We start from the raw sequence: 25,414 nt of genomic DNA, 5'->3' as shown, positions 1-25,414 counted from the left end.
ATAAAACTCGGAGAGATTAAGTTGCAGGTTTCCTGTGGTTTGACTATTTTGGCTTTTGGTTTAAAATGGTCTCCTAGATAATGGGAAGCTATTCTTCTTTCAGAATGTGTATTTGCGATGCTTCCTGCCTTCTTAAAATAGAAGCATACATTAAGCATATCACTTTAAGTGAGAAAGAAAATCTATTCAAGCAGAAGCCTCTGTGTGTTGATGTCTAGCTCCCTCTGGAGTTCAAATCGCACTCCAAATGTCACATCCTATATTAGTCCCCGCAACATTTGACTGCAGAGTGCAGACAAAAACTAAAAATGGAAAATAATATGAGTTTGTACTTTACTTTCTTGCCTCCTCAATGCTACCAGAATGTTAGGTTTGTGTCTATAATAACTAAGTGGATAATAGTGGTTATTAATTTATGCATGCAAAATGTTTCTAAATATTTTTATATTGTGACCCATGAAGAAATTCTAGCAAAAAAACAGGATTATAAACTTGATCAAAATACTGGGTTACAGGTACAACTTTATGCATTGGGATTTGTAAATCACTTGTTAATGTATATGTTATCTTTATTTTTACATTCATGGCATTAGAATTATAACTAAACCTACCGGTAATTGTTTTTGTTTCTGTCTCAATGAAATTCCCCCGTCTCCATATCTGTTGCATTGCAACTTGCATCATTCCCAGTCAGCCAATGCGATGCTTGCAGGGAATGATGGGAGTGTCTGTCTGGCACATCTAAAGCACATTTCATTGGGAAGACTGATTAACATTAACAAATGAGAAGAGGCATCTGAACTATGGACAAGCAATGCAATGAGGCTGGTGAGGTGGGGCTGTCTTGTGCCCTGAGCATTTTTGCTGAGTGGCTTTCTTGCACAGATCTAAACCACTTGGACATTGCTGTACTGACTCTGGAGAATAAACCTTTTATCCACACAGGGTTGCCATGTTTCTGCAGACTACTGTACTCCTCAGACAACACTAGACTGACATGATGTAGGGGCACTGCAGATCAAGAGCCACCCACCTTAGATAACAGAGTGCCAGGAACGGCAAGTTTCACCATTCCTACTCCTGATGTCCCCTTGCAATAGTTACAGTGCTCAGTTGTCTCCGTATTTTCCCTATATTGCCAATTTTTGCAGCTGACACTGTTTTACACCAAGGCTGAATGATGGGCTGCTGTGCAGGACAAGAGATGAAGGGCATGTATGCGGAAGGGAGAATGAAGATAATAATAATGATGGAAACAGGGTGACTTCTTCTTGTGCCTTACATAACAGGAGTGTCTGGGCCATTGGTATCAAATAGAAAAAAGTGTGCAGTCTTGAGATAAGGCTTCTAGGGCTCTTTTTACTTCTGAACGGATTGGACAAGATACTATAATTTTCTGTCAAAGATATGTGCCCTCCATCACCTTCCAAACCCCATCTTTCAGCTCCAGCTCCACCCCCCCCCCAAGAGCTATTGGCTCCCGACTGGAAAACAAGGAAAGGGTGCAAAGGCACCAGTCACAGAACACACCTGGGCAGTTCCATGTGGCTCCCAGGCTAATCTTCACTAGATTAAAGATGATTAGATTTTCACTAGGCATAGCCACTAGGCAGTGCAACATATAAAGTATACCAATAATCTACTGATTTTACCAGGTTCAGGGGTAGCTGATAAGACCCCATAGAAGCTGATAAGACTCCATAGCTGATATCAACTGACCTCCACTGGTCTGGAATAATGTAGTGGCTTGAAACCACAAATAGAAAAAATAAGTATGTGCTACAGAGTTCTGACCTGAGCCCAGTGCCATTTGACATCTTTATAAAAGGCTTGGATGATGGAATAAGGGAGTGCTTGTCAAATTTGTAAATGACATCAAATCAGGAGGGGCAGCTAATACTCCAGAGGATAGGATCAGGATTCAAATTGACCATAATGAATAGGAGAATTGGACTAAAATTAACATGAATTTCAACAAGGAGAAATGTAAGGTAATACACAAAAAATAGCACACACAGATATAGAATGGGTGACATCTAACTTAACAATAGTATATGTGAAAGGGACCTAGGAGACTTAGTAGATTACAAACTGAACATGAGTCAACAATGTTATATGGCAGCTAAAAAGCTAATGTGATTCTAGGCTGCTTCAATATCAGCCTAGTGTCTGAATCAACGGAAGTAATTCTGCTTTGTTCAGATTTCACCTGGAATATTGTGTCCAGTTCTGAGCAGGATATTAACAACCTATAATGTGTCCAGAGAAGGGTGACCCAAATGACCAAAAGCCTGGAAGCCAAGCCGTATGAGGAACAGCTGAGGGAGATGGGTATGTTTAGCTTGGAGAAGAGATGATGGAGAGCAGACATGATAACCATGTTAAATATTTGAAAGGATGTTATATTGAAGACCTCTGCTGCTCTAGGTACTAGGATGCAAAACAATGGATTCTAATAACTAGAAAGGAAATTCCAAGTAATTATTAAGAAAAACTTTTTGGCAATAAAACCAATTCAATAGTGGAATGTGTTGCCTTAAAGTGTGGCAATGTCTCGTTTTTTTGGAGGTTTTTGAACAGAAACTGTATGGCTGTCTGTCAGGAATGTTTTGATTATGCATTCCTGCATGGCAGGAGTTTGGACTGGACATCTCTTGTGCTCTCTTCTAGTAACACAATTCTGTGTTTTCCCATGGCTTCATCTACACTCTTTTCCCACCAGAAGAAAGTAAAGATGTTAAGAAAGAAGAAATAGCATAGCTTTGCATTGAGAACTCTAAAAATCATCCTTCTAGAAATCCTGGTCATAAAAATCATGCAATCATTTAGCATTTGCTCAAGGAATTAAGGGTTTATAAAATATTTCTATTGGTTTCAACTAATGTAACGCAAGCTACATATGGAGCCTTGAAGAAAATAAGAACTTGGTTGGTGAGTCCTAGCCTTTAAAATAACTTGCTTTAAACTCCTAATACCCATATTCTGCCACTGCTGGATCTCATTATCATTTCTGAGTGCCCTTCCCATCAACTCACCCTACCATGATCAAGAGACACTCAAAAGAAAAGTGCAGCAGGTTTTGGACGTGGTTATCGGTGAGATGTCAAGATTAAAGATAGACATTCTGGGAGTCAGTGAACTGAAATGGACTGGAATGGGCCACTTCACAAAAGATGACCACCAGATCTACTACTGCAGACAAGAGGAACACCGAACAAATGGAGTAACCTTCATAGTTAATAATAAAGTTGCGAAAGCAGTGATTGGATACAACCAAAAAAATGATCGAATGATCTCAATTCGAGTTAAAGGCAAGCCATTTAATATCACAGTGATCCAAACATACGCCCCAACCACAGCTGCTGAAGAAGCAAAATTAGTTAAGTTCTACGAGGATCTGCAGCACTTAGTGGATAACACAACCAAAAAGAGACATTATTCTCATTACAGGAGATTGGAATGCTAAAGTGGGCAGTCAAATGATAACCGGGATCACAGGCAAGCATGGTCTGGGACAACAAAATGAAGCAGGACGTAGGCTGATAGAATTTTGCCAGGAAAACTCGATGTGCATAACAAACACTCTCTTCCAACAACCTAAAAGACGGCTTTACACATGGACTTCACCAGATGGTCAACACCGAAATCAGATTGACTACATCTTTTGCAGCCAAAGGTGACGGACATCCATCCAGTCGGTGAAAACAAGACCTGGAGCTGACTGTAGTTCAGATCATGAACTTATTACAAAATGTAGAATCAGACTAAAGAGAATGGGGAAAATACACAGACCAATTAGATATGATCTCACAAATATTCCCAGTGAATATGCAGTGGAGGTGAAGAATAGATTTCAGGGACTAGATTTAATAAATAGAGTCCCAAAAGAACTATGGACAGAAGTCCACAACATTGTTCAGGAGGCAGCAACAAAGTACGTCCCAAAGAAAAAGAAAACCAAGAAGGCAAGATGGTTGTCTGTTGAGACACTGGAAGTAGCCCAAGAAAGAAGGAAGGCGAAAGGAAACAGCGATAGGGAGAGATACACCCGATTAAATGCACAATTCCAGAGGTTAGCCAGGAGAGGCAAGGAACTATTTTTGAACAAGCAATGCATGGAAGTGGAAGAAGACAATAGGATAGGAAGGACAAGAGATCTCTTCCAGAAAATCAGAAACATCGGAGGCAAATTTCAGGCAAAAATGGGCATGATCAAAAACAAAGATGGCAGGGCCCTAACAGAAGCTGAAGAGATCAAGAATAGGCGGTGAGAATATACAGAAGATCTGTATAGGAAGGATAATAATATAGAGGATAGCTTTGACGGTGTAGTGAGTGAATTAGAACCAGACATCCTGAGGAGTGAGGTTGAATGGGCCTTAAGAAGGCAGCAGGAGACAACGGGATCCCAGCTGAGCTGTTTAAAATCTTGAAAGGTGATGCTGTCAAGGTGATGCATGCCATATGCCAGCAAATATGGAAAACACAAGATTGGCCATCAGATTGGAAAAAAAAACAATTTATATCCCCATACCAAAAAAGGGAAACGCTAAAGAATGCTCAAACTTCCGTACAGTGGCACTTATTTCCCATGCCAGTAAGGTAATGCTCAAGATCCTGCAAGGCAGACTCCAGCAATACATGGAGCGAGAGTTTCCAGATGTCCAAGCTGGGTTCAGAAAAGGCAGAGGAACGAGATACCAAATTGCCAATATCCGCTGGATAATGGAGGAAGCCAGGAAGTTTCAGAAAAACATCTACTTCTGCTTTATTGACTAGTCTAAAGCCTTCGACTGTGTGGATCATAATAAACTATGGCATGTTCTTGGTGGTATGGGGATACCGAGTCACCTTGTCTGTCTCCTGAGAAATCTGTATTAAGACCAAGTAGCCACAGTAAGAACAGATCACGGAACAACAGACTGGTTCAAGATTGGGAAAGGAGTGCGGCAGGGCTGCATACTTTCACCCTCCCTATTCAACTTGTACGCAGAACACATCATGCGATGTGCGGGGCTGGACGAATCCAAGGCCGGAGTTAAAATTGCTGGAAGAAACATTAACAACCTTAGATATGCAGATGATACCACTCTGATGGCCGAAAGTGAGGAAGAGCTGAGGAGCCTTATCACCAAGGTGAAAGAAGAAAGTGCAAAAGCTGGGTTGCAGTTATACATCAAGAAAACCAAGATCATGGCAACTACACCTATTGATAACTGGCAAATAGAGGGAGAAAACGTGGAGTCCGCATAGTCAAAGCAATGGTATTCCCCATAGTAACCTATGGATGCAAGAGCTGGACCATAAGGAGGGCTGAGCGAAGGAAGATAGACGCCTTTGAACTCTGGTGCTGGAGGAAAATCCTAAGAGTGCCTTGGACCGCAAGAAGATCCAACCAGTCCATCCTCCAGGAAATAATGCCCGGCTGCTCACTGGAGGGAAGGATAGTAGAGGCAAAGCTGAAGTATTTTGGCCACATCATGAGAAGACAGGAAAGCTTGGAGAAGATCATGATGCTGGGGAAAATGGAAGGAAAAAGGAAGAGAGGCCGACCAAGGGCGAGATGGATGGATGGTATCCTTGAAGTGACTGGGTTGACCTTAAAGGAACTGGGGGCGATGACAGCCGACAGGGAGCTCTGGCGTGGACTGGTCCATGAGGTCACGAAGAGTTGGAGATGACTAAACGACTGAGCAGAACACTACATAAAATGGCCTCCCAAGGCCATGTGATTTGATCATGCCTTGTTCCTCCTTCTAAGCTTTCACGCACGCACACGTGCACACACACCTTTCTCACAATCATGTGTCAGCTAACTCTCTGACAAACTGTGAATGAGGAGATCAGGCTTTGATGACACAATGAATCATAACTATAAATGTTACATGCTTTATGAGGTCATACTAAAGCTTCAGGTGACACATGCATGGCCAGAGTCTTCAGCATCAAATATTGGTTTGCAATAGGAAGAAAAGGAAAGAGAAGGGAAAAAATCTTTTTGCTACATTTTGGCTATTGATGGCTTCATTTGTAAAAAAATACCTTGAAAAACGTAAGAGGAGGGCTAGTGTGAGTGACTTTTGCCCTCCACCATTGGGCCCATTAACATGTGAGACTGTCAAACGAGGAACAGAAAACGACAGGCTTGGGAAACAGAGAGACTCCATGTTCCAGAACCACCTCATTCTAAAGTCAGAGCTAGGAAGAACTCAAAGAAGGTGTGCAAGGATCCCAGGGTCAGATTTTGTGTATGGATTAAGCCTGCGTGGGACTGATGGAGGAGTCCCTGAAGCCATAGGCCACTGGCAGGTGATGCCACCAAAAATTTACAAAAAGAAGGAAAACCCAAAGGACTTTGTTACCATGAATTATAGAGGAATAAAGGCTGGCCTGCGCACTGCAAAAGAACATTATCTGTATCGGCAGCACCATGATGTCCGTCGCAAAGAAGCAGAGGGAAACAGATTTCAAAGGGATCCGCCTCGACTTCCGGATGACAGAACGTATGGGAGGCCTTATCGTCCTTCCACACCCATCTCAGAAATCCTCCAACATAGGTTTGGAGACCTGTGGGTAGAGCAGCAGCGGCAGGACATCGAAGTTGTTAAAGAGAAGCGTAAACAGAAACAGCGAGCGAAAAACTATGACACACGTACTGTGCTGCTGAGAAAACATCTAGTCCCAGTAAAGCAGGATTCCCTGTGGCACATGCCCCGATTTGAGAAAAAGGCTGTCCCTCATCTTGTCACCTTCCCATCTCTAACAGAGAAGGAGAAGGCTTTTACAGCTCAGGAAATTGAAGCCCCAGTTCGACGTGGTCCTCTTGCTCAGGGCATTTATACGATTGTATCATAGGATTCTGTTCAATGGGAGGCATGAGCAAAAGTTGTACCTCAAAAGAAACATTTGCTGTTTTAAAATTAAAAGACTAAAAGTCACTTTGAAAGTCCATTTTCTTGTAGGAATTTTTGAATTTGGGGTGTTGCAACAGGAGTATGGCTGGCTCTACCATTAGACTGAGTAAAATTACTACTTCAGGCATTGAATGCTGGGGTGGGAGGCGGCAGCAGTGGTGCCCTCCCAGCTCTTCCTTTTGAGCTCTCTCGCTGTTTTTCTCTGTTGGGTGGATGGATGATAGAATGGGCATTGTTGGAGAAAGGGAGAATGGGTATGGGATTATACCATGCTCTTGTTAACCTCTCATTGATTTTATGGTTAATTTGTAATTCAATTTTTAGTTATTTTTGAGGAAGAGAGAAATACAGAGCTGTTTCCCAGCAACTGCATTTAGAACACCAACCAAGAACTTGGTGAAACTTTAACTGTAACTAATTTCACTTAAAGAGAACTTTTCAGGTTTTTTTAAGTAAAAGACAGAAGCGAGCTAAAGCAGAGAGATAGGAAGAAAACCTTTTGGGCCCCTGAGAATAATCTATTTTCACACGATAGATTTTATAGGTGGATCTAAACTGTAATAGGTTGCAGCTGACATCCCACAACATGATGTATATAATTATAACTATCTTGACACAATGGAAAACACCGCAAAGAATTGCATCTTTGGGAGAAGGCTATTTGAGGGATGATATAGGCTTCATTGCAATTCACCAAGGCCTCAGTCTAAAGATATGGTCAAAGGTACTAGTTATATTTTTATTATATATGCACTCCTTGGAGTAAACAATGTTCCCAAGCTATGCTGAAGCAGGTACTGTGACCTCTTGCATCTATGAGCAATCTTCATTTATAGATGAAGTCGGTATTATGTTTGCTTTCTTTCTGTCATCACAACCAGCTGCAATTAGTGACTGGTTGACTTCAAAGTGCTTTAAAAAAAAGGTTAAGGTAAAGGTTTTCTCCTGACGTTAAGTCCAATTGTGACTGACTCTGGGGGTTGGTGCTCATCTCCATTTCTAAGCCAAAGAGCCGGCATTGTCCGTAGACACCTCCAAGGTTATGTGGCCGGCATTGTAGCGGAAGCCAGATTTCCCCTCTTCCCGGCTTCTCGTGTGTCTGTGCGGACGCAGTGGAAGTAGGAGACAGACAACTGGAGGTTTTTCCAAAGAAAGCAGTTTTACTAACGTTCCTGCAGCTGCAGAGGTTCATCCCACGCACAACTAGATGCTGAAAAGGGAGAACCCCGCAGACAGGGTCGAGTGTCTATTTATACAATTCAGTGGGTTCAGTTTACGACCGCCCACATATCAAACCATTGGTGCATATTTGTGGTGCAGTATTACATTTCATTACTTTCGTTTCTCTCAAAACACATGATTTCAGGGAAACCATGTGATAACCCATCGGCTGTGTTCCTGGCCTGCTCGTACCTCCTTATATGGCCATTCCCTCCTACCCCTTCATTCCTGCCTTATTCCCCCATTTTTTTTTTTTTTTTTTTGCGAAGCGTGTATACAAAAGCTGAAGCAAACTAAATGAGCAGACTTATGGGTCCCTCCAATCCCTTCTAGCTTGCAGCCAAGCTATCTTTTCAGTGGAAAATGAGCGCAGAATAGCATTTGTACATAGTTTCATCACCAGAGGTAAACAACACATGAGGATTAAAAATATTAATCGGGTTTTAGAAAGGACATAGTCCACAGTAGAATTCTGATCTAGCCCAGTCATTTGGCTTCTTCCGATGATGGATTTGTTGCTATGGCCAGAGGTGGCCATTCACATACATGTCCAACTTTCAGGTCTTTTCAGTCTTTGGCATAAAGTCAAACTGGGGGTGTGTTTCCTCTTCCTTGATCAAAGGAATAATGTTCAGTTAATTTGAAGAAAGTCTCTTTGTCCAATCAAGTCTCTAGTCTCTAAGAATTGTCTCTGTGTAAAGAAAAGTCCGTAAAGAAAATCTCCATCTCTCACAGGGCTTTTAGCTGTCATACCCAGTATGTGTGGCGTGGGGTAGACTTAAACTCCTACGGGTTTTGGATTCCAAAACAGGCCTTCCAGTAATAATGCCTTATGGATCTCCATTTTGGAAAACAGGCCTCTCAGTAACAATGCCTTATGGATCTCCAATTTAGGAACAGGAGTCCAAAAAAAGCTGAAAAAGAAAGCAGGAAGACAGTGAGAGAGAATGGGGGAGGGGGAACGGATTACCCATCTGTCGATCATCCTGTTCGGCATCACTTTTGTCTCAGCCAATCTTGTTGAAATCCCTTGTCTCTCCACGGGTGGGGCAGGTAGGCCACTATTCAGCTCCCAAACGACCCCTCCATGGCCTCTTGAGAAATGATTCCTCCATGGGCCTTCTTTCGCGATCTGCAGTAATCCTTTTTACTCTGGTCCTGCTGCAATGGTTAACTTATTTTTATTCTTTGTCACATTGTCTCCGTGCTATATCCTCCTTTTGGCTTAAAAAGCAAGGTTGTTAGATGGCATATGAAAAAGTCCCTCATTGTCTCTCAAATCCGGCAAAAATCCGAATTATTTGCAATGTCCCATTACAAAAGGTCCTATCCAGGAGAGTTGGGTCAAAATAGAAAATTGTATGTTGTTGAGTTGGTCAGCCCTTACAGCCTCCAGCCTGATGCCACACTCCATCACAGCCTTAACACTCAGCAACACCTATAGGCCCTCCCAGGCCTCTCAATAAACATGTCTCATAGACTTCTGGGTTTATCCCATACAGGAGTTCAGGACCTGTAGCAAAAAACAATGAGAGGGAAAAGAAGGGGAGGGAAATACTCATCCTTCCAGGCTGTATGGCTCTTGAAGCACTCTCTCTAGTCGTTTCGCTCACATCCACGGCAGGCCTCCTCAGAGGTTGTGCCTTTGACAACACACTCATCTGTCTTGAAATCCAACAAAATCTTTCTTCTCCGCATCTTTTCCTTTTCCTTTCCGCAAACGATTTAACAATCGTGTATCCACTTGCTGCAATGCAATCTTCCACTCCAGTCCTGCTGCAGTGTTAAACTTACTCAATTCCCCTTTTACACCGACTCGTTGAACAGCTCAAAATTTGTTAGTAACACACGTTGAAAAGCCTCCTGCCGCTTCTCAAATCTGGCAAAATCCAGGCTGGGGGCGATGGAAAAAATGCCCCTATTTGCATGATCTAATGTCCCGTTTACAAAAGTCCTAGTCCTTCCTTTCCGTAACCTTTAGAAAGAGTTGGGCCAAAATCACAAAGTCCAGAATCCAAATCTCACAAAATTATTATGAAGCAACATGAGACGTAGCCAATTATATCATGTCTTTGGTTCTCAAAAGGATAACTTTTTATCACTTGGGCACTAGCTCCCTTTTTGAATAAAATGTCAATAAAAAAAAATTTAAAAATCAATGTCAGTTCTTAATCCTTCTGTGTCAGGAATATGGGATCAATTTTTTTTTTTCAAAAATAATTTATTTATTTATTTATTTATTTTTTTCTTAATAAACATAATCTTTATTCTCTGTAGTTATACACATTTTAAGATGCTTTTAAAAATTCAAACTTTAAACACCTTTATTATGTAGGAGAACGCAGTAAGAAAATAAAGTCCATCAAAAATGTAAACCCTCCAGCATTCTCCTTTCCAAAACATTCATTCACATTCCTTCTCCTTCTTCTTGACTCACCAAGATCACCTGTATTCCAAAGTGCTGCAAAAAAAAAGGACCTCCAACATTTCCCTATAACCTGTAAGGGGTTTAAAGTCTGTAGAACAGGAAAAAAAAAAGGGGGAGTAGCCCACAGAGGCTTGAGTTTTCAAAAGTGCACTTGTTCAGGCTCATTTTTTTTTCCCTTGAGATTCAATTTCTGGGCAGATGTCCAGCTCTTATCACCATGTTCTCTAAAAACACTGAAGCATTGTTCTTTCAAAACAAGGAATTTTTTTTTTCTCAAGCCTAAGACCATTTTTTTCCCCCCAAAAAAATATCTACAGCTTCCGAATTGCTTCTGAACAAATCTACTAACATTGTTTATAACTCTTTATGCATTTTGAATTCAACACATACATCTCATTCACACAAAGTCCACAGGAATTCTGATTAGTGGTTAGTTGTTTAGATAAAGTCACACACTCTCTCTCAGCTCATGAAACATTCTCACCCAGTTGTCCCAAAATAAGTCCAAAGCAAGGATTTAAGATCCAGGCGAAAGACAGAACCCCAAAATATTATATATATATATATATACACACATTTACATCATCATTTTCTTTCTTTTTTTTTTTCTCATATTAGATTCACATTACATTTTTAAAACTTCACTAGTTCACAGCGGCTTTCATTTGACCTTGGCTGTCCACTGGAATTCCATTATCTTTCTCTGGGCATTTCGCCTGAGTTTTAACAAGAATAACAGGGAGTTTTTACCTTGAACTGTCTGCCAAGATTTTCCCTCTATCTTTTTGGCATGAGGCCCAGGTGCAAAGGAAAACTTTTTAAGAAAACAGCCTTTGTTCCTCAGAAATAACAAGGAAAAAAACTTTCTGAGCCTCAACACCACTTTTTCTCGCCTCTCTGCAGCTTGTCAGCAAAAGCAAACTAACACAGACCCTCTTCGAATCAGATTTTTTCAACCGTAATAAAACATTTCTAGATATTTGTGCTCAACATTTTTTGTGTAAATCTATAGACTCATTTTTCATTTTCACTTCAATATTACCACGAAACATGCAGAACTTGAAACTCATTATTCCCCACACATGACAAAGAAATCAAACAGTTTTTTGTTTTTTGTTTTTTTTTTTTCCTTTTCCCGGGAGTTGCGACTCCTCATGAGCCCTGCACGACTTGGTCTTGGGGCACCCTCACAAGTCTTGTTCTCTGGGGAATTCCTTCTACGGCTCTACTTGCAACTGAGCCGAAATTGTCTAACATACACTGTAATGGGGTGGTGGATTTGAACCCACTGCCTCCCATCCTGCCCAATAGAGGGGACTGCCTTGGACTGGGCACCTGGACACTCAACGGTGTGTGTCAGGAATCACAAGACAGAACCCCTTTTATACCTCCCTGGGAACCTTTGTGTCCCTCCCGGCGCGGTTCCCTTAGTGTCTCATTTAACCACTATACTTGCCAGATTGCTGTAGACGTCGGACCAACCTTCGCCCCTGGGCTTTTTCCCTGGATCCTTTTCCCTGCCTGGTTTCTTTGGAACCTCGCTGTCGTTGCGGCTCCCACCGTCGGCCGGCGTTGGCATCAGAGGCAAGTACCGCAGCCGGTCTTACAATATTCAGGGGCCCCTTCTCGTCTCACGGTAGTTGCCTCTGGCCCCCACCGCTGAGTTGGGACCGTCCCGCCAACGGGATCCGTCTCCGATCTCCTGGCCCGTCTTATTGTGGAATCACGTCGGGGTCACCAGAAAATGTAGCGGAAGCCAGATTTCCCCTCTTCCCGGCTTCTCGTGTGTCTGTGCGGACGCAGTGGAAGTAGGAGACAGACAACTGGAGGTTTTTCCAAAGAAAGCAGTTTTACTAACGTTCCTGCAGCTGCAGAGGTTCATCCCACGCACAACTAGATGCTGAAAAGGGAGAACCCCGCAGACAGGGTCGAGTGTCTATTTATACAATTCAGTGGGTTCAGTTTACGACCGCCCACATATCAAACCATTGGTGCATATTTGTGGTGCAGTATTACATTTCATTACTTTCGTTTCTCTCAAAACACATGATTTCAGGGAAACCATGTGATAACCCATCGGCTGTGTTCCTGGCCTGCTCGTACCTCCTTATATGGCCATTCCCTCCTACCCCTTCATTCCTGCCTTAGCATGACTGCATGGAGCGCCGTTACCTTCCCTCCGGAGTGGTACCTATTGATCTACTCACATTTGCATGTTTTCGAACTGCTAGGTTGGCAGGAGCTGGGGCTAATAGCAGACGCTTATTCCGCTCCCGGGATTTGAAACTGGCACCTTTTGGTCCGCAAGTTCAGCAGCTCAGCGTTTTAACACACTGTGTCACCAGGAGCCCCTTAAAAAAATAAGTGCACTTTTAATCATTTGCATTTACGTAGCCAGGACCATAGCCAGAAAAAAAATTTGGGAGGGGTTTTGAAAATTTGGGGGGGGGGGGTTGAACCCCTAGCACCCCCTCCCCGGCTACAGACCTGTCAATATCTGCTTGAGATAGTGTTAATGTTTTGCATATCATAGACTTAGCATGGGGATTTGGTTAACCAGTTTTTTTTAAACCTGAAAAAATTTGGGGGGGGGGGTTGAACCCCTACCCCCCCTCGCTACAGGCCTGTATACAGCCAAGTTATATTAGAGTCTTTTCCATGCTTTCTTTTAAAAAGTAAATTGTATTCTGGAAAAAAAAACCTCATGAAGAGCCTGTTCTCAATGGGTTCCCAGCTGGCCCACACTCCATGATCTTGCAGGAAATGGCCCACCTCTGCTATTTGTCCTTTGGGTACCATTTATCTCCAGGCCTGTTAACATTCAGCTTCTGAGTTTGGTATTAGAGCAGTGGTTCTTAACCTGTGGGTCCCCAGGCATTTTGGCCTACAACTCCCAGAAATCCCAGCCAGTTTACCAGCTGTTAGGATTTCTGGGAGGTAAAGGCCAAAACATCTGGTGACCCACAAGTTGAGAATCACTGTATTAGAGGGAAGTGCATGCTCCTGATTGAGACTAGGAGTACTTCATTTCAATTCCCACCACCACCACCACCACCACCGTTAGGAGTAGTAATAGTACAATATCATAACTGTATTCATAGTATTGATATCCATGGTTTTAAGAAAATACCTCCTCTATAGGTATTTTCTAGGTCCTCCAGCATGGCTCTATGGTATGCTTGGGGTAGAAATACTAAGCTTTAATAGGGTTCACTGTTATCCGATTCTATGATTCTATCTGCATTTTCATGTAGGCCAGGAACCTATCTTCTGTGGATATAGCAGTAGTATTGGACTAATAATGAGAAGAAGAAACTACTACTAGTAGTATTTGGAGCAATTTCAAATGAACTGACAAAATCAGCAGAGGGCTCTACAAAAGGTTTCTTGAAAAGATCACTTGAAATGTCTCTGAGATGTCCTTTAGGCTTTATCATATTAATCTGCTGTCTCACAGCCATCTGGTTGTCTCTGCAATTGGGCTATAGTACTGTTTTGATGATGCCATGATCACTCTATCTATCACACAACTATCTCCACACACCCTGGCCTCCTACCTGTGTATGTGTGACTTTCAATGTTTTTATTTACTTTGGCTGCAATCACACAATTGCAGAAATCTCATCTTGCTTGGGAAGAGGAGGGGAATTATTGTGCCCACTCTTGCTATGTAATTCTCTGAATTTCAGAACTGCAATGGAAGGAATGGACCACACCAGAGGCAGTATTGGGAACCATTGATGGGTTTTTCTGTCAGTGGGAAGATGCACTCCATTAACAATTAAAATGCAAAGTAGCAATAGGAAAGACACAATGTTGTGCGATAAATACCAGCCAAAGAAATTATTATCCTCCTATAATTGCAATGTTTAGTCTCGTGTGATAAAGCCCACTGTAGGGAACAATGAAAAGCTGTTAAGGAGGAGAGAACCATCCTTGCAAATTATAGATAATATTTTAACAATAGGTAGAACAGACAACGTTACCTTAGGGGAAATATGTAGAAGGCAATGCATGCCAGTCCTTGTATATGGTACTTTGTTATGGGCATGTTTTCTCTCTATTCCGTTACTGGGAATGAGAATGGAAGAAATATTATTTATAACTTTGTCCTCTATCTCGCCAACCTCTAATAGTTATTTGCTGGAAGTCAATTCTGTTGATGTCAGGAAAAACACATAAGAAATCATAAACCTTGCCTGAAGGAGCGTTCAGCCTGGATGTATCAAGCGCAAATACAAGACACTGTCAGTTGTCACAGTGAGATAGTGAAGAAAACACTATTTGTGGAATATGAAAGCTTGATGGGTGTAGAGGTTAGTTGCAGGCACAAACAAAGTAAATATTGCAAGACAGGATGGATGGCTTGAAGGAGGAGGAAACAGAAGTGCAGTAATCTGCACTAATTAAATAAATAAATATTTTAGAATTAACTAGCTTTGCCTGGCCACACGTTGCTGTGGCTTATGGGAATCATTTGTTGGCCAGGTGGAATAGCAGTGAATAGCCTTGCAGCCTCAAAGCCTGGCCGTTTTCTGGAGTAGCTGGAGTAGCACCCTCAATCAAAGAAACGCTTTGAAGCCTGGCTACTTCCTTTGTAGGGGAATCATTGTTTGGACAGATAGAATTGCACTGATTAGTCTTGCAGCTTAAAAGCCTGGCTGCTTTTTACATAGGGAACAGAATAGGCCAGGTTGAATGGGACGGAGTAGCCTCGTGGCTTCAAAGCCTGGGGATTTTTCACCTAGGGGAAATCTTGGGTGGCCAGGTTGAAAAGCACTGAATAGCTTTGCTGCTTGCAAGCCTGGCTGCTTTCTACCTTGCGGAATCTTTGGTTGGCCAGTTTGAATAGCAATTAATAGTCTCGGTGTGGCAGGTATGAATGCTGCAATTAGGCACCTTGATTAGCATTTAATGGCCTTGAAGCTTCAAAGCCTGGCTGCTTCCTGCCTGGGGGAATCCTTTGTTGGGAAGTGTTAGCTGGCCCTGGTTGTTTCCTCTTTGGAATTCCCAATTTCCCTGCTTTCAGAGTGTTGCTCTTTATTTACTGTCCTGGTTTTAGAGATTATAATGTTTAATATTATATTTATAATCTTATATTATCTGCTTAGAAGTGGATTATATGAGGCCCCTTCTACACAACTGTATAAAATCCACACTGAAGTGGATTATATAGCAGTGTGGACTCAAGATAACCCAGTTCAAAGCAGATAATATAAGATTATAAATGGGTAATATAGCTGTGTGAAAGGACCTTGAGTCTGCACTACCATATAATCCAGTTCAATCAGATAATCTGTATTTTATAGGTAGTGAGGATGAGGCCTAAGTGCACTCTGCCTTTGTCCTGGGCGCCATTTTGGCTGAGGGAGTTGCTAGGATATGAAAGGGGTGGGGCCTAAAGGCAGCGGGGGGGGGGGGGCGCGCTAAAGGCAGCACAGACTACCTTTGTAACTGGCAGTTATGGGGAGAAAGAGTCTTCCTCATCCTCTGTAATTTGGACTATTTTAAGGTTTTTTTTTATTAAAAGACATATTTTGGATAACTATATCTTTTGTGGCCAAATTTGGTGTGATTTGGTTCAGTGGTTTTGTTGTTTACTCCATAGTAAAATGAACATTACATTTTTATATATATAGATAACACAAGACAATTTGAGAGTACTAACAAAAGAAGCAGCTAAACATGATACAAGTCTAGATTGTTATCATATTATGCATTGTATAGTACTTTAACGATCATGGCCCACCATCACTATTCCAAGAACTAATATAACAATAATAGTGTTTGCAGAAACTGAAAGTAGTATGTTACAAATAACAATATCTGTTACCTGTGTATCAAACAATAGTACCCCCCCCCCCCGAAGAATTTATAGTTCACCAAAAGTAAACAAATATGTTTTTTTTCCCTTTTTACTAAAAACTTTTCCCGGAGGTCTGAAGTTGCGCAAGTTCTAGGCTTTAGAAGATCGGGAATGAACCCAGCAGCAGCAGTACCCCCATGAACTATCTTGGGCCTAATCCTTTAATAAATTGTATCAATTTTATTATTTTTGTGTAACTTGTATCTTTCAAACTGTGTACTATATCTATTTCTTTCATGAAATTATATGAATCGCTTCTTAGAAATGTATCAAAATGTAGCCTAGAAACAGCCATCCCTCTGTGACCCTGTTAAAATAATCTCCTGGGAATAGAAAAAGTTGGACACATCCTTCTGGCTATTTCACAAGCCAGATAATCACATTCAGTGTGTGTATGCAAAGATAGGTGATTTCCTTTGCCAGCCAGATAAGCCCAAAATGTTTGTACAATTCACATGAAGCTGAGAGTTTGCTACTCCTTCATGGAAAATAGAAGCTTGGAGTATGTGCATTCATTAGCTCTCTTGTTGACAGCCACGCTCTTGATTACCCAAGATCAGCATCTTTGTCCTTTGAGTCTTGCACTTTTGTCTCTTGAACTCCATATCTTTGTTTGGCAGGGAACTGGACATTTGAGCTAATCAAGAGCTCACCAGCATATCTGTGCCATTGTTTCCCTCGGACTGCACCCTCCCAGGGGGCATCTGTACAGCTGATTGGTCCTCCACTCTGACCAATCCCTGGCTGCCATTCTCCCCATCAAGAAAATCCCTGCCTGGTGGCGGTGATGTCAATGGAGCTTTCAGTCAATCCGGGTGCAGATCCTGACCCGCCTCCTTTCCAGCCAATCAGGGGAGGGAGTGGGAGGTTTGTATGGCTGTCAGAACTGTATAAAACATCTTGCATTTCTCTGTATCTTTGAAGCAAATTGTTGTACTTGCATCCCTTTCGGCCAAATTATATTAAAACCTCTGTGGCTCGTTTTCAACATGGTGAGTTGGTTTCTCTGTCCTGGCCTATCTGGTTTAGCGTATGCTTGCCAGGCAATGACTTGTGGTTTTGTGGTTCTAGCTAAATCACTTCACCTGCAACAAGGGGATAATTATATTCTGTTTTCTTGCTGACAACATATTTGACAATATTTTTACTAAGTAACAAGTAGCCTTTTTCTCTCTCCTTAGGATAAAAATTCTGTGTTTTTTTTAATAGAAATTTTAGCTTTTTAGTTACTTTTATAAAAAAATAAAAAGGTAATAAACATTGTGAATAGTAATAATACAGGTTGTTTTATAGAAAATTACAATGCTAATAGTTAAATGTGTGGGCTTACAAAAAATCACAGTAAAACATCACTACTTTCAAAAATAAATTTTCGTAGTTCAGAGTATCTTAAAAAAATGCAAGGGCCCTGTAAAATTAGTTTCATGCTGTGAAATAAGTCTGCCCTCAAAAGAAGATCTTCCTTAAATCTTCTGATGTGGCCTCATTTTTTCATAAAATCCTGGATTCACCTCTGATGCACCTGTTCTTCTTTCTTATTTGAGAAAATATGATGGGCAGTATACAATACACATTACCTTTAAAACATATTATCCAAAATTATTCTTACAGGGTATATCTGTCATTGTCTTAATAATATATTTCTGAATCATTCGGATAATGGCAGTCTATTTATGCCACTCAGAAAATTGGGAGCTGTCATGCTTTATCCTATCCCCTGCCCATTAAATTGTTTTCATTTAATGGGCAGTATAAGAAGACATCCTGAAATCTCTTTGATCCTATCTTTGTAATGGAAGGCCTTCCATAACAATTTTTGTCTACCATTGTCTAAATGCAACTTGATGTGGGCTGATGAATTCTGTACTTTGATCTGTGACTAAAATCTGATGGTACTTATTACAAAACCAGGGAAAATAGAAATTTAGTATGAGGTTGAAAGTGCAGTTGGAATAAATCATGTCACAGAAACAGACCAATAACTTCACAGTGAACAGAAAAGGTACATACGGTGCATTGCTTGCACATTAGTCATTCTCATTCTTTTTAATTCAATGTTTTTTCAGCTAACTGTAGTCCAGGTAGAAACACACAGAAACCTGATGAAAGTGCTTTAGTTAGTGGAACTAGTGGAGGGAGAGAATGATCTGTCTTCCCTCTGGATCCCCAAAACTGGGTCAAGATTACTGAAAATTCCTCCACAATAGATTTTGGGGCAGCACCAATAGCTACAGGGGCTGGATGGGAAAGTGTATTTGTCTGTGTGTCTGCTTGAGTGTGTTTGTATTTGTATCTGTGTGTCTGTTTAGAAAGAACATGACTACATCTTCCTCCCTCTATAAGACCATGTAGTCTAAACCCGTGATTCTCAACCTGTGGATCTCCGGATGTTTTGGTCTTCAACTCCCAGAAATCCTAACAGTTGGTAAACTGGTTGGGATTTCTGGGAGTTGTAGGCCAAAACACTTGGGGACCCACAGGTTGAGAACCACTGCTCTAAACCATGACCTAAGGGTAAGAGTAACGGAGTGTACTCAGCACCAAACAAGGAAATAATATGTGATTATTCCAATAAGATTGAATCTAAATTTCATTATGGTAGTACAGGAGTAATAGTACCACTCTCTTTTGCTTTGGTCAGACTTATCTGGAATACTGTGCCCAGTTCTGGATACCACAGTTCTAGAAGAATATTGACTAACTGGAACATATCCAGGGGAAGAAAATCAAAATAGCAAAAGGTCTGGAAACCATGCCCTATGAGGAGCAGCTTGGGGAGTTGTGTATGACTAGCCTGGAGAAGAGAAGATTAAAAAAAGGACATAACCACTTTCATTTTTTTGAAAAGATATCACATAGAGGAGGGAGAAAACTTGCTTTATGCTGCTCTGGAGGCCAGGACATGGATCAATGGATTCAAAAAGAGATTCTTCCTGATGGCAACAGCTATGCAGAAGTGACATATGCTGCCTTGCAGGGTGTGTGGTGGAGCCTCCTTCTCCTAGTCAGTCATTCTGGGTGGCCATTCCAAGCACAGGAGATACTAGGGGCAGCTGAGAGGAGGTTGTTTTTTAAAAATAGAAAGCTTGTAGATATAGATGTATAATACATCTACAAGTGCTTTGGAAGTCTAGACAAGGAACCTATATTGAAGTCAGGTGGGATCTCTTAATCAGATTTATAATAGCTGTGGCAGCCAAGTGTTGGATAGCAGTGAGGGAACAAAGGTGAGATGACAATAGATGTCAAGAAGAAAATGGCTGTAGTGCTAATATTTTGTAAACTGACGTTTTTATCAAGTGCAAGTTGACAAAATAAAAGAGTTCATCATTCAGGGTGGGCAAATCGTTATTACGACAGGACAGCAGTGTCATGCCTTGGACTTGCCACATGATGTTGTCCCTTTTCTGTGGTCGCCTGTTGGGAGACCATTACAAAGTGTTTCTTTTACAAAAAGAGGTCACTAACTGATTATGTTTAGAAAAGAAACACTTTTCTAGGCTGTTTCCCATCAGGAGAGTGGTGCAAAAGAAGTGACATCAAAGACGTTGTTGTCCTGCTGTAACTGCGATTGCCTGCCTCATGCGATAACTGAGTGAGTCAACTCATTCCATGTTTCAAAGAAAAACAGAAAACAGTGTTTTTCAAATTGGGACACAACTGGCTTAATAAGCAAATGATTTGGCATAACTAGGTTATGAATAAGGCCATAGATTGCATAACAGGTGTCTTTTTCTCTTGATGCTTTGTGTACAAAACATAATTTACAGTTCAGACAACAGCAGCAGTCCATTTTCACCACTGATGTAACAGCACTCCTGCTTGGCACAAATGCTTTTAAAGACTATGGCACTGAAACTGCAAGCTGCTAGGAAGCTCTGGTTTAGTTCTGGTTTATTTGTATTCCCCAGACACAACATCTCTCTTTTGCTCTCTTTCTCTCTCTCTTCAAAAACAAGCAACCACACAGCATCCTGCAGAAACGCTTGATGGAGACAAACATGTCCAAACTGCGCCATGGACGAGGGACAAGCTCTCAGAAGAATGACCTCCCAGCCCAGACAAATAAACTGAATCAAATGAAACTGGATTGCCCCAAGAAAACAGAGCAAGATGATCTCATCTTAGTATGTTGCCAGGTATGAAAGTGTGGAGAGTTGCGAGGATTTAGGAGATCACAGTTAATAGTTGATGGACTGCATTTCTTTGGTGGGATTTATACTTTATGTAGCCTTCATGCATTCAGATGTCTGAGGGTCCCTGACCAGTAACACTGCAAGCTATTCCCCACACTAGGTTTTATTTCCCATATTGCATCATGGTTGAACAGTTTCTTCAGGAATACATTCATTTGTAAGTAGATTTCACTGTGATGTTAATCACTACAAGGACACACACAGTTTCCCAGCAGTAGGAATACATATTAATTCATCATGGTTTAATCACTTCCTAGTAATGATACCTGTATCCACAGAGTGCTGGGATTATATACCCCATGCTCTCCTGGGATCATTTGGGATATATCATGCAGAAGTTTAAACTATCAGTCTAGTGTGGAGGAACAATCTGTTTGATCTCATTTCAAATATATGTGGAAAACATATTGACTTGGAAAGCTATGAGACTGGAATCTTAGTGAGACTTTACATTGGTGTAACTAGGGGACCTACTTCGTATGACATTGCATATGGAGGTATCCTTTCCTCCTTCCACAAGAGATATGCTTAGCAGTGTCAAGGCTGATGTTCAGTGCCTGGGCATGACTCCAACCCAAATAAACACGTACATGTCATGGGTGTGTATCAGAAAACCTTTTCCATGTTGCCACAGGAATGTCAGCCTTCATCTTTCTCCACCAGCCTAGATTCTACATATCTACACTGACAGAATTCCTCACTCTGCCAGATTAATTTAAGATCTCAACCCTCATATTTTAAAAAACTACTGGTCCATGAAGAAATTTCCCCTCTGCTAGAAAAGATAGTATTTTGTGATCAAGATAATGTTTGTCCCTCGAATTCTGTCCTACAATGTAAATAGAAATTTCAAGCACTTACTCACTTTCAGTTGATTCTTTTAAATACTCTGCTTTGCCCAACAGTGTGCTGGGAAAGAACTGCAAGTTGTGGTTGACACAGGATGCCAACGCAATATCATATCATCTGCCTGTCTGGAAAGATTAGGGTAAGTGGAACCTTTTCTAGGTTGCTTTTTGCTGATTTTTTTTTTTTTAAATCAGTTGAAAAATTACAAAGTATTCGTGTCTGTCTGTTTGAAACTGATTCCATGCCCTCCAACTCATGTGATTTGGTAGTGACAGTCCTGAGGAATCACTCCAGATTGTGAGTCAACAAAGCATTTGTTGTAAAATAAAAATATATATAATAAAAGCAAGTATTGTGCAGTAAACTGCAAGGTTCTTGTTTTCTGTAGCAGTTGAGAACTAGATAGACGCTGCAACTACTGTACTGGATATGTTAACCCTGCCACATAAGAGGAGCCCCTTCTGGATGACACCAAGAGCCTGTCCAGTATTTTTTTACATGGTGGCCAACTCATTGGCCTTGGATACCTACATCTTTATTTGTTTTTGGCAATTAACAATAAAAACAATGTACACTCAGCACCATTATCAACAGCATGGCTATGGCTGGAACCTATTCACATGTTTCTGAGTCTGGATTGGTTTACCTTCCTTTAACAGCTTGAAGACAGACCAACATTTCACAGGCCATGCTCCCTTAAGGACACAGTGTGCTTGTTGAATATCGGCCTGCAGCAAAGTGTCTAAAAGTGTCTAAAAGAAGGGAACAGCAGCAGGCAAAATAGAGACAACTCAATTCAGAAAGTTATTTTCATTCCACAGAAAATTGCTACAGTTTATAGGCTTCAAATACAGTAGAGTCTCACTTATCCAAGTCTCGCTTATCCAAGTTTCTGGATTATCCAAGCCATTTTTGTAGTCAATGTTTTCAATATATCATGATATTTTGGTGCTAAATTCGTAAATACAGTAATTACAACATAACATTACTGTGTATTGAACTGCTTTTTCTGTCATATTTGTTGTAAAACATGATGTTTTGGTGCTTAATTTGTAAAATCATAACCTAATTTGATGTTTAATAGGCTTTTCCTTGATCCCTCCTTATTATCCAAGATATTCGCTTATCCAAGGTTCTGCCGGCCCGTTTAGCTTGGATAAGTGAGACTCTGCTGTCTCACTTATCCATGGCATGTACCATTAGGATTCCTACCCAAAGGCCTGGAGGGCCTCTTCTAGTCTGCACTTATCATCTGCCCACATATTTTGGACTCCAAAAACCCAAAGTGCCAACCAGCAGAGCTAATTGTCAGGAAGTATGGGAGTTGTAATCCTATGCATTAAGGCTGCCTACTATCTGAATGGAAATAATAATACAACTTCCTAGGTTTCCAGTACTTTTTACCACCTTCCCAATGACCATTCTTGTTGTGTTTTTATTATGGGGAAATTATCAACAGGTAAAGAAGACAATTTCTCTGCTTTGAACACCTTTCCCTACTGATATTTGCTCACTGCCTACTGTAAATGGCATAAAAGCAAATCAAACCACTTTTGATGTTGTCAGTTGGCTATCCCATCTCAGATGTAAAACCTACTACTATATTTGCAGTTTTGAAGTGTTACAGATCTAACAGATGAGCAACCTGTGCTTAATGGTTGTGGTACAACATTAGTAACCCATGACAACTTCTGTTCCTTCCACAACATTCTGTGGCTTTTGGACTAGATTATTTTGAATGTGGTCTAATTTTGATATCCATGGAATACAGTACATTTTATTTTTCTGAGTTTTACAAAATTATCCAATGAATTCTTCCTTCTGCATACCAAAGTAGATGGTAGTGATAGAAAGCATAATATGAACTGGTGTTTTTAACTGCTTGATAGGACTTCTGGGGCATGACCTATCAAATTCAGTGCAAGGGAATTTAGAGAGATGTGCCCCAGCTAATGCTGGCCAATTGGAAAGTTGCTCAGATTAAATGTTCAATATGTTAGCTGCTAAAATTAGATGCCAGTTCGGTGGTATGCATGTCATAGATTGCAAAAGTGATGATAGATGTCTTCGCAAATTATTTATACCTGCTAGATTGTATTTCACTTTTCTTTCCTTTTGCAGTCTTGTCTAATTTTTTCCAATTGTTGTGGCTGTTGGCATGAACGATTTGATGAAATATTTAATTTTATGTTTCATCAGTAGTCTCCAAGTACTCTCTTGGCATAGGAGCATCTCCGGCCTCAAAACTTCAAGGCCAAACCTGAGAGCTGGAGATGCATGGCCTCCAAAATTTCACAGGTGAAAGTAACATCAGAGTACAATCAAAATAGCAAATATTATTAATGAAAAAAGAACACACAAATTAGGAGAGACTGCAGCATTCCCCTCTCTCCCTGCTGAGTTAATGGAGCACAAAGCTCTACTTTGAAACCCCTTCCCCACATTTCCTTAGCTTGTTCTAATTTTTTTGAGCACTGGTTTTTAATAAATAGGAACTGTAGTTCCACTAGATAATTTTTCCAGCCAAAAATTGACATCAGTTCCAGTCATTGACATCAGTTCCAGTCAACAAATATTTGGGGAAAAGGCAGATGATGAAAAACTAGCAAGGCACCCACATTAATGCATGTCTGTTTGGAAGCCAAAGCTATTAAACCTTATTATACAATTATAGAAGTATAGAATCATAGAATCGTAGCATCCAGAACTGGAATTGACTACATGGGTCATTCAGTCCAACCTCTACCATGCAGGAAAAGCACCATCAAAGCACCCATGACAGATGGCCATCCAACCTCTGTTAAAAGGTTTAAAGAGACTAACAACAAAGGGCACTTCCAGAAAAGAGTTAAACCCATGCCAAAGTGGCTTTAAAAAACCCGTTTTGGCATGTTAACCTCCCCCCAAACGGGCTTTTCCGGGTGTCTCGATGCCATCCTGGTAACTACTGGGATGGCATCCAGTCACCCCGAAGTCTGCCAAAACAAGCCTGAAAACTTTTAAAAACTTACCGGGCTGCCAATAATTAATCTACACAGAAAGTGTCCAGTAGGGCTCCCAGATTTAATACCCCTTTTCTTTCCATTCCATCTGAGTGCAAATGTTTATGAAATTGTGAAATCCCTGCCTATTTTCAGATTTAAGAAACTCTACCAATAAATTGCTTTGCTTCCCTTAGAAAAATGGGACATATTGCACTGTGGTGCTTTGGGCAGGTAGCTTGGAAAAGGAACAAAATTGAGAACCTTCTTCCTATTCATTGATGAGCAGAAAGTCTAACAGTAGCTGCAGTAGAACCACCAGAATTAGATAAAGAAGATTGCTTGGGAAAACATACTGTGAAACTTATGGCTCTATAGATATGGTGCGATTCTGGTGATTCTTTTGCAACACCATTTCCACTGTTGACAGTTCTTGTGCAGCACTGCAAATTTGCTGTGAGTAGGACCATGGGACAAGTTCTGAGCTCTGAATGTTTGGACAGATGGGGGGCAGTGCCTGGCTTAAATGAGGTTGACAATTGTAGTAGCTGCAAGAAAACAGCAAGGGGTGGGTGGCATGAACAAATCAATGGTCCAGATACCACGAGGTAACAGCTGAGCAAGGATTAGGCTAGTACCATCCCACTAAAATTATGCTGTACATGGACACATGCAGCTTCCTTCCTTAGAAGAGATTGAATTAGATCAGGAAATGAGAAGCTACAGCCATAGTACTGATATGAAGTAAACAAGCCTGAAGAGAAGTAGAAACTGTTTAAAAACTAATCCAGAGAAGGCTCCAGTGTAGAGTGAGCTACTCTGTCTGTGTGTACGTGTTTCTGTGGCTTGTCTCTTATTCGTTTTTCCACCACTCCTGGTTTAATTTTTTTTGGTACAGGTTTGCTCGTCTTCTACTGACAGGTATTGAAAAATGACTATCACATCCCCTCTGAATCTCC

At 41.0% G+C, this 25,414-nt stretch overlaps 1 protein-coding gene across 1 annotated transcript in view; it reads left to right on the top strand.

The window, feature by feature from the left end:
• Positions 1 to 25,414, top strand: part of nrip3 (nuclear receptor interacting protein 3) — a 44,407-nt gene that overhangs the window by 1,912 nt on the left and 17,081 nt on the right. Inside the window, exons 2-3 of the mRNA XM_008107077.3 lie at positions 20,389 to 20,568; positions 21,531 to 21,613. Coding sequence (XP_008105284.1) covers positions 20,389 to 20,568; positions 21,531 to 21,613 — 263 coding nt within the window. The remainder of the gene's footprint in view (positions 1 to 20,388; positions 20,569 to 21,530; positions 21,614 to 25,414) is intronic.

Source organism: Anolis carolinensis, chromosome 1 (genome assembly GCF_035594765.1).
Source record: "Anolis carolinensis isolate JA03-04 chromosome 1, rAnoCar3.1.pri, whole genome shotgun sequence".
NCBI classification, from domain to species: domain Eukaryota; kingdom Metazoa; phylum Chordata; class Lepidosauria; order Squamata; family Dactyloidae; genus Anolis; species Anolis carolinensis.
Note: the sequence above shows the minus strand (reverse complement) of the source record. Positions and strands in the feature narration are given on the sequence as shown.